At 37.6% G+C, this 16,937-nt stretch overlaps 1 protein-coding gene across 1 annotated transcript in view; it reads left to right on the top strand.

Moving 5' to 3' along the window:
• The window catches only part of CHST9 (carbohydrate sulfotransferase 9), a 241,906-nt gene that overhangs the window by 29,632 nt on the left and 195,337 nt on the right, over nt 1-16,937 (top strand). The window contains exon 2 of the mRNA XM_059894450.1: nt 8,219-8,426. Coding sequence (XP_059750433.1) covers nt 8,306-8,426 — 121 coding nt within the window. The 5' untranslated portion in view covers nt 8,219-8,305. The remainder of the gene's footprint in view (nt 1-8,218; nt 8,427-16,937) is intronic.

Genomic DNA, 16,937 nt, shown 5'->3' with positions numbered 1-16,937 from the left:
CACAATGCAAACCTGATCCTTCCACTCTCTTCAAACCTGCCGTCGGTCCCCTGGTGTCCACAGGACAAATGTAGTCACCCTAGGTTGACACTGAGGCCCTCTGTGGTCTGTGTCCACCTCCACCTCTCGCCTCACCTCCCACTGAACTCTGCATCAGACCATGTGGTTATGTGAGTCAGTCCTGTAGCTTTCTTGACTGGGGAGATAACAGAGTTATTGTGAGAATTAAATGAAATAATCAATATAAAATGCTCAGAACAGAGTCTACAATGTATAACTGCTCAATAAATGTTAGCACTGTTCTTTTCATTTATTTCTGATTATCTTGCTGAAATTGCTTCACCCAAAATATAGCTTATTCCTAAGTTCTCTCACTGTACTTACAATTGCTTTGTAATACACTGAAAAATAAAGGAACTTTATTAGGAACTCCTAATTTACAAATTCAGAGGCAGAGTGAGTACCTTCAGGGCCTAGTCAGAGCTGTTCCTCTGTTTCTCTGCAGGTTTCTCAGCTTTGCCTTCCTCTCTGCTGCCTTGTTGTTTAGGCTGGCTTCCATCAGGGCTGCCAGAAGACTTCCAGCAACAGCAGGAACTATGTGCTTCCTTAGTCACAGTCACTGAGAAAGAAAATATCACCTCTCATGACCATCCATCCAGAGCGCTAAGCTTGGTTCTGATTAAATGGCCTCCAAAACAGTCACCGTGGCCAGACAAAGCCTGGTTCAGTGGGTTGAATGGTGACCCCATAAAAGATACATACACATTCTAACTCCCAGAACCTGTAACCATATCTGGAAAAAGGATGTAATTAAGTTAAGGATCTTGAGATAAGCTCATCCAGAATTATCGGGGTTGGGGGCAAATCCAATGACAAATATCATTATAAAATACACAGAGGAGGAGGCTATGTGAGGTTGGAAGCAGAGATTGGAGCCACTAGAAGTCAGAAGAGGCAAGGAAGGATTTTCCCCTGGAGCCTCCACGGGGAGTGTGGCCCGTTTCTTTTGGTTACACCACAGTTGATCCCAATTGTGGACTGGAACCCATCTTTTAAAAAAATTTTTTTATAAAATTTTTAAAGGTTACTTTACATTTACAGTTACTACCAAATATTGGCTATATTTCCCATATTGTATAATACATCCTTGAGCTTATCTTACACCCAATAGTTTGTGCCCCCCACTCTCACCCCTGTATTGCCCCTCCCCCCTCCCCACTGGTAACCACTAGTTTGTTCTCTGTATCTGTGAGCCTGCTTCTTTTTTGTTATATTCACTAGTTTGCTGTATTTTTTAGACTCCACATATAAGTGATATCATATAGTATTTGTCTTTCTCTGTCTGACTTATTTCACTTAACATAATACCCTCCAAGTCCATCCATGTTGCTGCAAAAATATTTCATTTTTTTTTAATGGCTGAGTAGTATTCCATTGTGTGTATGTATACACACACACACACACACACACACACACACACACACCCCTCATCTTCTTTATCTGTTTATCTGTTGATGGACTCTTAGGTTGTGGAAGCCATCTTTTATTTAACACTTCTTGGGTTATATTATTAACTACTATGGTAACTAAAACTCAGTCATTTCATTTGACTTGCTGACCACCCTCCCCCTTATCCAATCTGTAGTTATCACTTATCTCATTTGACATAATCCCTCACTGATAACTCCTTCAAGTCATCTTAGAAATGATCACTCAGATTGCCATTTCCTTGTTTCAGGACTCCAAAAAACTTTTTAAGGACTCCCTCTATCTTCCTAGGACCCTTTAATGAAATAGAATTTGATGCTGTATTTACCTTATGTTTTCCTGAATGTGATCCTGGTGATTCCTGACTGACATATAAATACATGCTACAAATTCTTGTGACTGTGCTTAAACAAATGTAAAAATAACACTATTTCTGTATCATCCATATTTAACACGTTGACATCTTTAGGGTGGGGAAGAAGTAAAAATGAGAAATGAGATGAACAATCCATTCAACAATAATCTGTATGGGTATTTTTATTTTTCCCCTCTTTAATACAAACAAATATTTTCAAGGGCCTTTGGTTTTAGTCTTGTGCAGTCTTTAAAGACAAACTATTGTTGCAAAAACCAAACTAAAACAAAAAACTCTACACTGAACACTAGAATGTAAAATATGAGTTTAAAACTTTTTCTTCTAAAACAAAGAATATAAGGGCAAAGCCTTGTCTTGTTAAAAACCTTAATTATAATTAAAGTTTAATTACAACAGCTAAAAGTAGAAGGTACCTGTTAAACAAATTACACAGGAAATCAAAGCAACAAAATTCATAAGGAAGCACCTACAAATTAGTGTCTAGTGAAGGAATATGTTTCTATGTTCTGTATGACAAAACACGTTGAACAGTGGAGCTATTACAGGAATAGACCATGAAACACTAGGCCTGAGAAACCATGCGAAAACTATTTGAAAAGATCAGTATTATTGTACCCATTCATAGTAATTTCGCAAACTGTCTTCCTTTAAAATTACTTTGTAATAGTAATGTACTATATTAGTTTTCTTTGCTGCTATAACAAATCATAGCAAATTTAGTGGCTTAAATAGCACAAATGCATTGTCTTACAGTTCTGTGGGTGGGAAGTCTGACACAGACTAATTAATACTGAACACAGAAATTGATAAAATACCAATAAGTTTAATTAATTATTTAATAATTAATAATAAATATATCTTTTAAATGATTGAAATTAAATAGAAAATCTCAAACATGAGCAGGGTGAGGAAACGCTGTTCAATGAGTATTTAAAGCATGCTAAAGTTCTTGTGAAAACTGTAAACTTTACTAGAAAAATTTATTGTTAAGAAGGTAGTTTTTAAAAAAAATTTAAAGTGCTGCTTAGCTAACAGAAATAAAATTTATAGATTCAAAGAAAGCAGAAAGAGGAACAGAGAGGATTCGAAAATTTTAGGGAAACTAAAGAAGAAGGAGAAAACCCATTTTAAAAACAAACAAGAGACATAAATTTATGATGATTTAAATTACAAAATATTTAGAACTGGATGACAATGAAAATGCTAATGTGAAAATATGTGATATGCCACAAAAGTAGTTTTGGAGGAAATTAGTGGGCTTACATTAATGTGTTTTATAAAAAAGATCTAATATACATGAATTAATTTTCAATTCAAAAACTTTGGGGAAAAAAACAACAGATATCCCTAAAGAAAAAAAGTAGAATGAAGAAAGAAGTGAAGATAAGAGAAGAAATAGAGAACAAAAAACAATAGAGAGGAATTACAATATACTTTTAAATAAAACAGACAACTCTCTAACAAGAATGTTCAAAGAAAGTAAGAGAAAAAGCACAAATACATGTATTGAGAATGAAAAGGGGGCTATATTTACAGCTATGAAAGATACCTTTAAAATCATAAGAAAATCCTCTGAATAACTCTGTGCTTATAAATTTAGACAGTAAAAGGAAATGATAGTTGTCTAGGTAATATAATTGTCTAAAGGTGACTCAAAGTAAAATGAATAAATAACCATTAACAAAATCAAATCAGCAATCAGATTCATTTTCCATTCCTCAAAGATAGGCCCATATGTTTGTACAAACATATATAGGAACTTGCTATATAACGAAATCAGCATTAAAAATCAATAGTAAAAGAATAAGCTGTTATTATCATGTGAAATGAATTGCCTACAACATACACAAAAGTACACTCCAGGTGGATTCAAATTCTAATTATGGAGAGTAGAACTTGAAAACCTTTGGAAGGAGATATGAAAGAATAATTGTGTTATTTGAAGGTAAGGAATCTTACCTTAGAAAACTCCTCAAGAGCACAAACTGAGCTTGATGTTGTCTATCTCCACCATCCCCACCCTGTGCTGTGGTTGAGTAAGCTCACGGGAATGTGCTACATAAAAAAGCTCTCTGGTCCTCAGGCTGTCGGTCTGGTTTGCCAAATGGGTCACTGGCAGGAAGTCTCAGGACAGGAGGAAATTGAGGTTGGGGTAGTTATTCTTCTGGTTCCCGTAACACCTGGCTACAGTGTCTTGTCCGTGTCCTTGTACGATAGGCCACAGCTCCCCCTCAGCCCTCCCCCACCTCCAGCCCCCTCTCGAGGCTCAGGAATAATAGCTCTACTTCCTGTCTTCACTCCTAGGAGTGGTTGCTGTACCTTGCCCTTGAGGACTGCTCTACCCTTTGTTGGTTTCCCCAAACCCTGAACACATCTTTGTAAATTGTCCCTTTATTAGACTCTCCACAACTTCATGATTTTGAATACATCATGTGTTTTCTTTCAAGACTCTAGCTGATAAATCAACAAGGAAAAGAATGACAAAAGTTTATTTTAAACTTCTGCATAATAAAACAATCACAGCACCAGCAAAGGAAGGGAGGGAGGGAGGAAGGAAAGAAGTTGCAGACAGGAAGATTTTTGCAACACTTATAACTGATGAAGAATTTCCATCCAATGAGAAAAGAAACAAGAAAAATGGAAAGGGCTATAAACAGGAAATTCATAGAAGAGGGAACTATTGGGTTGGCCAGAAGGTCCGTTCAGTTAGTGAATACGTTGTTCAATAAAGTTCTTTGTGAAAATGAAAAATGTGTCTTTTATTATTACTTAAAACTGAATGAACTTTTTGGCCAAGCCAATAGATTAGCAAAAAGACAAAGCGAAACAAAAACCCAGGGTATTTTAAATTTTCCATCCCTACACAACTTTGGAGCTTCGTCGCACCTTCTCCAGCCTCCTGGGCAGCTGGGGGTTGAGAAAAGGCTGGGAAATATCAGGGCAGAGTCCTCTGTCTTCAAGCTTGCCTGGGAGTGACAGCAATGGGGCAATGACTGGAGGGGTTACAGAGGGAGAAATCACTGCGTAAAGAGGTTCAGGATAAGACCCAGGCTCCGGAGGGTGATGCAGCTGCGTTTCACAGCAGCACAGAAGAGAGGGAGACAAGAGTGAGGACTCTTGTTCATCAGAGGTAGAGGCACAGGAATGTGGACGGGGCCAGTGATAGTGAACTTGGCGAGGGGCAGGTAGTAATTGAGGGAGTTTGTCCCCGATGGTCTGTGCTTGGGAAAGAGATGGAGAACGGGGCGGCTGCTATGGGAGAGGCAGGAGGCAAGAACTGTGAGGTCCTGCGGAGGCTGAGTGCAGAGACAGGTGGTCCCCTGACTCTGGGCTTTTTCAACACCAAACTGCATAATGAGGTCCAAGCTGACCTTTCTAAAATTCCATAACTCCCTCCTTAAAATCGTAGGCTGCTGCCAAACTGGACAGCTCACAATTTCCTCTTAAATAACTTGCCTCCATCTTGTAATCTTTCGCTAGACTGAAGCCCCAAAATGCTTCTGTTGGTAACCATGGTTATTTGAAAGAATAATTTTTAAAGTGTTGGAAAAGAGATAACGGAGCGAAATAATTATTTTTATATTTTCGTATTTATTAGGGGACAAATCCATAGGATACGCAAATAAAAATAACTATGTACTTTTAAAGAAAGTCACATAGACCCTTTCAGTATTTTAATAGTCTATATTTCTCCATTCAAAATTTAGGACTAAGGATTTAGAAATACAACTAGAAAATTAATTACCTGTATTTTGTTATTGGAGCTCCAAATTCAATTCAGTGCAACCCATTGTTGGGTACCTGTTAGGTACAAGGTACTGTGTATATGAGCGGGCAGAGGAAGGATTGTACAAAATACAGGAAGCCTTTGACCGTGGAAATGTTGTATAATGCTGGTACATAAAATAGCATTATTCCAAGTAATTTCAATCTCCAGTAGTCTGCACTTTTTCCGCAGGCATGGAGGTAGATGTATGATCTCCAAATAGGTGTGTTTTCCCGTCACAGTTGACCTTCAGGTTTGCTTAAAGCAATACTGCTGCTCCGAGAGCCTCACCTCTGTTTAATGAGAGCCATTTCCGAATGCCAACGTTGGGTTAATGGACTGAGATGGGAGAAAATCAAACGTATCTCTCCGTTTTACACCAGATTGCCTTTCTGCCTTGTGGCTTTAATCGCTCAGTTCTACTCACATCTGCCATAATAACAATTACGGGTTTTCTACCGACTTCTTACCCAGGAGGATATGTCAGAGTATAGCAACATCTCCTGAAGAAAGGAAGGGCAAATTCTTAATCTTTTTCCAGCATTGTAGGTAATAATTTTCCTCTGCAAACCCCCAAGGAATACTTCTTTTGGCTTTCACACCCACCATTCCCACAGGTCTTTGGCTCTGTTCTGATTTACGAGTTTTCTTCTATCCTCTTTCATCTGGGTTAAGTTTTAATTATGTAGACAGATTGTAAAAGTCTCTTTTTTCTTGTAAACAACTATTTCTTTGTTAGTAGTAGATTTTGTTTAACTGGTTTTCTCCTATCTGAATCTTCTTGTGGACTCAGGAATTGTGTCTGTTCATTGTTTAACTGCAGCATCAACAAAAGAGAAAGCTGGCTTCCCTTCAGAGTTTTCCTTGAGGGATTCAATCTTGGAACACCTCAAATTGCAAATCTCCCTCGGGAACTGTTCTTTGTTGCATATGTTTGGAAAGCCCATAATATTTCAGTTTTGAATCAATATAAGAGCAGAGTATCACCCACCCAATAAGCAGTATGATAATACTCTCAGTTCTTCTACTTATTTAAAAACTTCCTCTACTACCCAAATCAAGAAAGTGCTTGAAATCCTCAAAAGCACTTGCGAAAACATTAACCGTGGTCTCTTCATCAAGGGACTCAGAGAAGTGGATTCGAGAAAGCTCCTCAGGTAGTGCTGACAATCACTGCTCTTACTCTGGGACCTTCCGTGTATAATTAAAATATGAAGGAAAAAATGTATTTGTAATAGGTCTTTTCATTGTTGTTTTGCATAAACACTTTTACCCATTTGGTGGATTTCTTTTTTCTAATCACGAGATCATTCTGCCACATCCACATCTAATTCTGACCTCATAGGTTACCTTTGAAGCCCGACATCTGCGTGAACATTGATTTTGCCAAGTATAGCTAAATATTATCCTTTCACCAGCCTAGCGATCTCCCACAGCATTTTTAAAACTTTTACCTGGCACCTCACCAGACGCCTCTTAAAAAGGCTAAATCCATATTCTTTCAGAAGTTTTTGAGGCATCTTTGAAGAGAAAGGAGAGAGAATTTTTAGATACAGCAGTGTATGTAATGTCCTCGCGGTGAGAAACCATTTATTCAGCTCATCCCAAGGGAGGGCTGTGGTCCGTGGCCAAGGAACAGAGCTAAGGTCTTTGACCAGCCTTAGACACAAAGCCATGACCTTGGCCTCATTAGCTGGGCTGCTAGCTATGTGAGCTCACCATGCAAGCTACTGCATATTTGCTCGGCTGTTCATAGGGAGCAGGGCTTCTTAACTTGGGTTGCAGTAAGTGTCCGTAAACATACTGATTTTTGATGCTAGATTTTGTGTGTGTTTATATTTTTCTAAGGAGAGGGTTTATATTTTCATCAAATTCTCAAAAGTGGATGGAGCTTAAAAAAAAAGTAAGGTTAGGATTCCACTAAATGAGATCATTCTAAAACAATGTCATTTCAATATTTCTTTAAGTGAAGTAACCTTTTATTACTGAGGTAGATTTCTGTAATCCGAGGTAGATTTCTCTACTCCCATGTGATTGTGGGAGGGTCCCTTGAATTCTGACCTTTTCATTATTTATCCTTTTATGCCTTTGAGGGAATTTAAGTATACCCTTTAAGTTGGAGAAACCTACTACTTTTCAAGGAGAGGGAGATGAGAGATTGACCCCTTCATTTTTGAATTTTTATATATTTTTAAGACATGAAGTGGTGTTTTCCCGCTTTATCTACAAACATGTTTTCCAAAATCCCTTCCTCAACGGTCTATTCTGAGAGTTTTCTTTCCCCTCAAAACCATTCTAAGATAACCTGAACCTGACTTTCCGATATAGGAGCGCTGAAGTCTGGGATGTTTCCCCTCATTAAATGTTAGGCTGTTACTTATTAACTGTAGGATAGCACATGCCTTAGATAAGATAAAGGTAACAATAGAAAATTGCCGTTCTAGGGCCATCAGCTACAATCTCTTCTGTCTTCAGAGTGTTAAAGTTCATGTAAATCCTCAGTATTGTTGATATACTGTATATCTGTACCATATTTGGGAAGAAATGTTATCAGCAAGGTACAATGTGGATTTTTAAAAAAATTCTAGGTTACTTCACGGAACGAGCACTTAAGAGGAAAAGAAAGGATCGAAACTCTGTGGAAAACCAAACTATGCGGTCTTCAGAAATGAGAGATGCAGCCATCTGAAATGGTCATGAACCCCAAACAAGTCTTCTTCTCAGTGCTGATGTTTGGAGTAGCAGGGCTACTCCTCGTCATGTATTTGCAAGTCTGGATTGAAGAACAACACACAGGTAACACCGCAACTTTGTTTTTCCTATTTTTAATTATAATGGTCATTTTCACTTAAATGAGCTATGGTCTTTATAGATATATACAAAGTCACAATATTTCCAACAACACAGAGCATTAGACACAAAATGAAACCTCCAGCTCCCCAGAGAAAGGACATTTCTGGGGAGCATTTGCTTGGTCCCTTGGGACCACTCGTGGAATTTTTGTTATCGTGGGCAAGTGGCTTATTAGCCCTTTGGCTCAGCAAAGACTGCTTGTAGAGAATTTGTCTACTCATTTATCCTACCTTTGATGTGTCTCCTAAGCATTGAGCACAAGCCTAAAGAGAGCTGAATATATAGCAAACTCTCTCTTTTAATTCCTTTTTAATTTTTGTGTTGATACTCCAGTTGGTGTAGAAATTCTTTCATACCTTTCATATAAAGCAAGAGTTAGCAAACCTTTTCAGTTAAAAAATAGAAAATATTTTAGGCTTTGCAGGCCATGTTGTGTCTATCACAACTATTCAACTCTGCCAACGGATCACAGAAGCAGCCAAAGATTATTGTGTAAACAAATGAATCAGGATGTGTTCCAATAAAACTTTTATTTACAAAAACAGCTGGTAGGCCAGCTTTGGTCCACTGGTTGCTGCCTACTCTGCTTATCTTGTATACTCATCATTCAGTTTGTAATTGCTGTACGTTGGAGGCACTCAATTACTGTTAAAATGGATTATGTTTATAATGATGCAAGGAAATGTTTTAGAACATCATAGAAATATATACACATAGGTGCTGTGAAATTTGGTTGTTTTCCGTTAGTAGAAATAGCCTATGGCTTATGACTGTTAAGAAAAATAAAATAAAAATAGAACTATTCCTTAATTGTTTCCAACTTTGGCCCATTTTAAAATTATTCTAGATATAAAGCACTTAAGAATCTACTCTGAATGGACTTGAGGACACAGGGAGGGGGAAGGGTAAGCTGGGACGAAGTGAGAGAGTGGCATGGACATATATACACTACCAAATGTAAAATAGATAGCTAGTGGGAAGCAGCTGCATAGCACAGGGAGATCAGCTCCGTGCTTTGTGACCACCTAGAAGGGTGGGATAGGGAGGGTGGGAGGGAGGGAGATGCAAGAGGGAGGAGATATGGGGATATATGTGTATGTATAGCTGATTCACTTTATTATAGAGCAGAAACTAGCACACCATTGTGAAGCAATTATACTCCAATAAAGATGTTTAAAAAAAAAAAAAAAAGAATCTACCCTGAAAGATAATTCCATACTAAGTCATAAATAATGATGATTTTAAAAGTTGTTTCCATTTTTAAATTCCTCTCCTTGGTTTAGCTTCATAGACACTTTGGACTTATTTAATTTATATGGTAACTCTTGTGAAAAGAATTTGCATATAATTATTTTCTAGAGAATATGTAACATATTGTCCAAACTTATTCTTAATTCCCATTACAATTTATAGAAACTATAATATTTTCTGTTTTCTATATTACTGCAATATTTTATCATACTAACTGATAATATTGAATGAAATCATCTGTGATAAAATAAATAGGCTGATTCCTTTCGCAATATAATTCCTAGCATAGATCTTGTCACATAGTAAGCCTTCAGTAGGTGTTTGTTGAATGAGTGAATAGATGAAAAACTCACCGTAGACTATAGACTGGAACGCGGCAAAGAAGGAAGAATCAAAGAGATCTCATTATTGGGAGGTTTGTTAACATCATAGTCTCATAATAGATTTCCCAAGAAAAGTATCACAACAAAGCTCCAATACGTAAAAGAAAATATATTCCTATATACAGACTAATGGAGAAATGTTGTGATTTAGTCTGCCAGTAAGAAACTACATGACATCTGAGGAAACAGCCAACTCATATGATAACCTGACATATACAATGCAATTTACAAAATGTGTCCACAAACATCAGTAGCTACAACTGATCGAAAGCTTACTAAGTGCCAAATGTTTACATGTATTTTCTCTTACCCTGTAGACATCTCACTGGATGTGCTATTCTAAGTTTGTAGATGAGGAAACTAAGGCTCAGGTGGATAAGGAAATTAGCCAAGGCTCCACATGAGTGGGCTGAGGTGTGGAGGGAAAGCTAGGATTCAAACCCAGGTTGTATCTCTCTGAAGTCCATGCCTCTACCCTATGTATTGCTTCTATGAGGGGAAAAGGTGAATACTGTTACCCCCTAGAGCACACATGAAGCAACTGATTAAACTGAAACTTTAAGTGACTTGCCAAAAGATACAAAGCTAAGCATTTTCAAAGTATGATCCATGCCCAGGTTCTCCTATGCCTCGTGAGCCCTGAAAGAGCCTCCTAACCAAAAAGAGCAGATAAGATAAACATATATAATACATGCCATAGCATCAGTACAGACGTTTTAAAATCACTCACTTGGTAAACCTAAGCTATGTTTACAAGTTCATAAATGTATAATCTCTTCTGCAAGTTTGATTCTTTTTTTTCTAATTTTTTATTTTTCTTAATTGAGTTCATAAGTTTTCCAAGTTGGGAAATTATTTTCCTCAGTGAATACGGGCTGGTAAAACATTTACCATTTATTCTCTTAATTTTTGTGATTTGCTAGAAGTACTTTCTCTGCTTCTCAGTATATCCTAAATGAATTATGTAATATTTCACAATCTACTCATGACAGTGAGTATAAATGTTAGAACCAGGATTCCTTTAGATAACTATTTTACTGAAGGAACCTTTTATTATTCTTCAATAAGACTTCATCTGGAGTTTTGCTTTATACTAGGCTAGTGTCCTAGGTTGTAATTCTGTAGTTTTCTAGGTAGACAGGTCCCTATGTATTTTATGTGTTTCACATAACATCAGGCATTTTTTTTTTTTTTTTTTTTTTTTTTTTTTTTTTTTTTTAAATAGAATGCCGGTTTCTTTTTTAATAGCTACTTTATTATTTATTTATTTATTTTTGTTTGTGTTTGGGTCTTCGGTTCGTGCGAGGGCTTTCTCTAGTTGCGGCAAGCGGGGGCCACTCTTCATCGCGGTGCGGGGACCGCTCTTCATTGCGGTGCGCGGGCCTTTTCACTATCGCGGCCCCTCTCGTTGCGGGGCACAGGCTCCAGACTCGCAGGCTCAGTAGTTGTGGCTCACGGGTCCAGCTGCTCCGTGGCATGTGGGATCTTCCCAGACCAGGGCTCGAACCCGTGTCCCCTGCATTAGCAGGCAGATTCTCAACCACTGCGCCACCAGGGAAGCCCTAACATCAGGCATTTTTAAAGGCGGTCTCTTTAAAGCAGAGAATATCTGAATGTGTGCTTTGATGTTAAGTTAAAAATTGGAAAATCTGAGTTTTGGACACTTTAGTAAAACTGTCACTCACAGAACTTTGGAAGATGTTTTGGTTCTAGAGATTCTCTGTAAGTAGAGCAGAGTTTAAAGCTTTGGATGGTTTGATCTCATATACATTTCAGTTGTATGTAAGAACTCTCTAGTTCTTTTCATACCTTTTTTCTTCTGAGGCTTTTAAAATTCAATAATATACAGACTGTTTTCTATACCTCCCTAGTTTTCCTGGGCTTCTTATTATTAAAATAAAATGCTTTAGGATTACAAAAAAAAGTCTTAAGTATGCTCTGATGTGCTAGTAAAAGATTATGAATAGACAAGATCTTTTTGGAGGCAAAGAGGAAAAATGTGTCACAGAGAAATGAAATTCTATCCAATTATACAACAGTTTCATATGAGCATCCATTTCAATACCGTCATCAATTAAATTATGCCTTTCTCTGCTAATTTTCAGTATGTGGAAGTATTATTATGAACTTTATTTTGTACATTTCTTTTCCCTAGTTGTTAGGAGTGCAAGTTTTACATTCAGAGGAAACTTGAAAATCTCAGATCTCCTTGTTAACTCTGGACAAATCACTTAGCCTCTCTAAGCCTCGATTTTCTCATCTGTAAAATGGGGATAATAATGTTCTCCATAGAGGGTTGCAGTGAGGATCAAGGGAGACAGTGCCTGCAAAGCACTTAGCATGGTGCCTGGCAAGCAGTAGTGCCCAATAAATGTGAGCTGTTATTATGATCCTGGAAATGATGCAGAGCATCTGCAGACTTGCTTTTTCTGAGTTATCCCAGTTAAGACTCAGCCACAATTCAGGAGAACAACCCCAAGCTTGTGCCTTGACTGATTAAGAGGAAAAAAGAAAAAAAGAAGGCTCAGTTCCAGCTCTGGTTAAAATAGTTGGGAGACTCTAACTGGCACAGAGCCATCGTGTTTCACAACGTAGACACTGGACAGGGAGCGATGGGATTGAGTGGCAGAGAGGAGAGTTCGGGCCCAGGACGATCTCAGGTCTGTACAGGCTGCCCAAGGTCAGGGTACTCATTCATTCAACAGCGTTTATTGAAGACCTAACCATCGGAGGTGCCAATAGAGAACCAGATATAACCCCTGTTCTCAAGGAGACTATACAGTCTCATGGATTGTAAGGGAGAAAATGGTCTTGAGTCCAGGCCAAGGCTTTGGTACAAAAGGACAGTCCATTGTAACAGGAAAGAGATAGGCCCTTCTTTATGAGGTAAAGTAATGAGTTAAGACCAGGAGAAAGAGCCCAATCAGTTGCCGGTAATGGGACTGCTGACCAGATAAAAGTGTTAGAAGGAGCGGCGTAGGGGTGGGGGCAGGGTCAGCTGATACAGAGGACCAGATCCGAGCAGAACAGGTACCTGTCTGGGGAAGACGCAGTAATGAGGAGGACCATCTCAGGATAAATCACAACCATGGCTCATGTTTTTCCCCATCTCCTGTTGAAATTTGCAATTTGGTGCTCTTTCTCTAGGTAGACTGCTACTGCTGAACAGAACAAATACCAGAAGGTGTGGTACATAATTGTTCTGTATATGCAATAAGGGTGAAGACCCCATCATAACAGAGTCAGAATCTCAGCTTTAGAAAAAAATTTAAAGATGATCTTGTACACCACCTATTTTTTAAAAATATAAATCCAATGACATCACTCCCCTGTTTAAAACTTTTCCGTGCTAGCTCATTCCCTTTAGCAGAATCTTCTCCCTGGGCCCACAGAGCTGTGGGTGGAGCACCTTCATTCCCGTGCCAGTGTTCCCAGCTTTACCTCGATTTTTCTACCAAACTAAGCCCTGGGCTAACTCAGCGCTCTCACAGTCTCAGAAGCTGGGATGCTCTTCCAGCTGTCACCTGTCAGGGCTTAGCTCAAATGTCACCTACTTTGATCACCCCATGATCCATCCGTCAGCCTCTCCCACCATCTTATTTATTTCTGTCGGAGAAATGATCGTAATTAGCAATTGCCTTGTTTAATTATCTGTTGATTTACTTATTAATTGTCTGTATCCGTTAACTGTTCTGCAACCTCCACGAGGACAGAGATCTTGTCTGTTTCACTTATCGCGGTGTCCTCGTTCCACAGCGTGGAACACGTATTTGGTAGGTGCTCAATAGTATTGTCGGACAGGTGGATAAAGAATGCCTCCGTAGGTTTTCCAGCGTCCAGCCAAATGATTACATAGACTGTGTTTGAGTGTTTATGGGGACAAAGAATCCACTGCTTCCCGAGGCATCCGCTCAGCTGTACAGCCACCTCCTTAGAAAGCGCCAAGTATGAAGCCAGAATTTGCCTCCTTAACTTCTGTTTCTCATCGTCCTCATTGGATCCTGGCCGGCACTGCATCCTTCCTCCATGGCCCGGCCTCATCATTTTCATGGCAAATGAAATCCCAGATTTTTTAACCATTTTATGAAGAGACAATCCTGGCCAACTCTCCTCTGGACCACTTACTTTATATTTATTTTAAAATATGATGTATTCTATTATCGTATGAAACCTGTGTTAGAAATACATATATCTAATAAAATCCCCTATCAAGTAGTGAAAAGTTATTTACACATATTTTCAAATATATAAAGTAGTGAAAATTAAACATCCCACTGAATAGCTTATTTCTTTTTTTGAGATATTCCAGAATCAAGTTTAGTCTCGGAGACACTGCTTTGGGAAAGATCCCTAGTATCCTCCTTACTTGCTGCAAGTAGTAATAAATCCTTCTTTCTACTGAAAAAAAAAAAGTTTAGTCTTAACTACTCCAAACTAAAATTGTTCCCTGGATTTATATACATTGTAAAAATCTATCTGACAACTTCTGAACGTTATTATTCAGGACCGGTATTTTTTAGTTTTTAAATTTTTTAAAAGGAAACAAATTTATTTAAACAAAAACTAAAATACAGTTCACCCATTTCTCCCACCCTTCTACCCCCCACCTCTGGCAACCACCAATCTGTTCTCTGTCTCTGTGAGCTTGTTTTGTTTTTTGTTTTTAGATTCCATGTATAAGAGAAATAATACAGTATTTGTCTTTCTCTGTCTTACTTATTTCACTTTATGTAATGCCTTCAAGGTCCATCCACATTGTCACAAATGACAAGATTTCATTTTTTTATCTCTGAATAATATTCCATTGTATATATATACAAATCTTCTTTATCCATTCATCTGTCAGTAAACGCTTAAGTTGTTTCCATATCTTGGGTATTGTAAATAAAGCTGCAGTGAACTTAAGAGTTCCTATATCTTTTTCGAGTTAGTGTTTTCATTTTCTTCAGATAAAAACCCAGAAGTAGAATTGAGAGATCATACGGTAGTTCTATTTTTAAGTTTTTGAGGAACCTTCATACTGTTTTCCATAGTGGCTGCACCAATTTACATTCCCACCAACAGTGCATGAGGGTTCCCTTTTCACCACATCCTCACCAATGCTTATTTCTAGTCTTTTTGATGGTAACCATTCTTACAAGTGTGACGTGATAGCTCATTGTGGTGTTGATTTGCGTTTCTCTAATGATGAATGATGTAGATCATCTTTTCATGTACCTTTGGCCATCTGTATGTCTTCTTTGGAAAAAGATCTATTCAGATCTTCTGCCCATTTTTTAATCAGATTGTTTGGTCTTTGCTATTGAGTTGTATGAGTTCCTTATATATTTTGGATATTAGCCCCTTATCAGATATATGATTTGCAAATGTTTTCTTGCATTCAGTAGGTTGCCTTTTTCATTTTGTTGACAGTGTCCTTTGTCATGCAGAAGCTTTTTAGTTTGATGTAGTCCCACCTGTTTAGTTTTGCTTTTGTTGTTTTTGCTCTTGGAGTCAGATGCAAAAAATTATCTCCAAGATCTATGTCAAGGAGCTTACAGCCTATGTTTTCTTCTAAGAGTTTTATGGTTTCAGGTGTTACGTTCAAGTCTTTAATCCATTTTGAGTTAATTTTTGTGTATGGTGTAAAATAGTGGTCCAGTTTCATTTTTTTGCATGTGGCTCTCCAGTTTCCCCAACACCATTTATTGAAGAGACTGTCTTGTCCCCATTATATATTCTTGGCTCCTTTGTTGTAAATTAATATGTAGGGGTTTATTTCTGGGCTCTCTGTGCTATTCTATTGATTTATGTGTCTACTTTTAATGCCAATACCATACTGTTTTAGTCACTTTTTGTGACTAAAATATAGTAAATTTAAATTTTACAAATTAAAATATTTGTAATATAGCTTTGTTCCAGCTTTTTTCTTTTTTCAAGAATGCTTTGGCAGGACCAATAATGTTTTAGATATTAATTGATAATATTTTTACATGTTTACCTTAAACAGAAACTTATTTGACTTTTCTTTCATACCTCTAATGACATTTTTTCTGATTCCTACTAGTTTATTTCTGATTTACACTAAATAAGTACTGATAGCTGAATTTAGTTTAGAATTCAACATTAGAATCTAAAGTCAATTGTTTAGCTCTGAATTATCATACCTAGCATATGGAAGAATCACATAGCTATAATCCCACCTTTTCAAAACTCATTGTCACCAATCCAGGCTCTATAGGACTCTGATCCCAAAAATAGTTGGCCTGAAAAGTATGTTCATTTTGGTCAATGATGTGAACTTTCTGTAAGCCAGGGCTTTATTCAGATCTTCAATGCTGTTATCAATGGCAAGATTGCCAAAACAGATGGCTACTTTTAATTTTTTTCTTTTGCAAAAGTACAATAAACATCAATAGGCCCAGGTTATGTTTTAACCTTCTTGTGTTTGTATGAAAGTGATAAGTAGTAGCTACAAGCTTCTGATTTTTGGCAAAGTAAAGCCACCTTATTGTTCTCTTGGACAGTTAATTGATTCAGGACCTCATAGACAAACTGGCCTCCATGCTTTGGTATAATATTTCTAACAAGATTCCATCTTGCTTTTTTCCAAACTAAATATATTTTGTGGCCTATAAATAAATTTTGCTTTTAGACTGGTTTGGCATAATTCTTTTCTCTTGAGCCTCTCTGATGAGCAAGTATATTCTTTTCCTCTGAAATCAGGCTGTTTTTCCTGATTTTGATGTTGCTGTATTGAAATTCTATTTTCCCCCAGGGAATCTTTGTATACCTGACCTGGAGCAAAGGCACTTATAACATGGAAGGACTTTATGCTTAC

This window comes from Balaenoptera ricei, chromosome 14 (genome assembly GCF_028023285.1).
Source record: "Balaenoptera ricei isolate mBalRic1 chromosome 14, mBalRic1.hap2, whole genome shotgun sequence".
NCBI lineage: Eukaryota > Metazoa > Chordata > Mammalia > Artiodactyla > Balaenopteridae > Balaenoptera > Balaenoptera ricei.
This window is presented reverse-complemented; position numbering and strand designations above follow the sequence as displayed.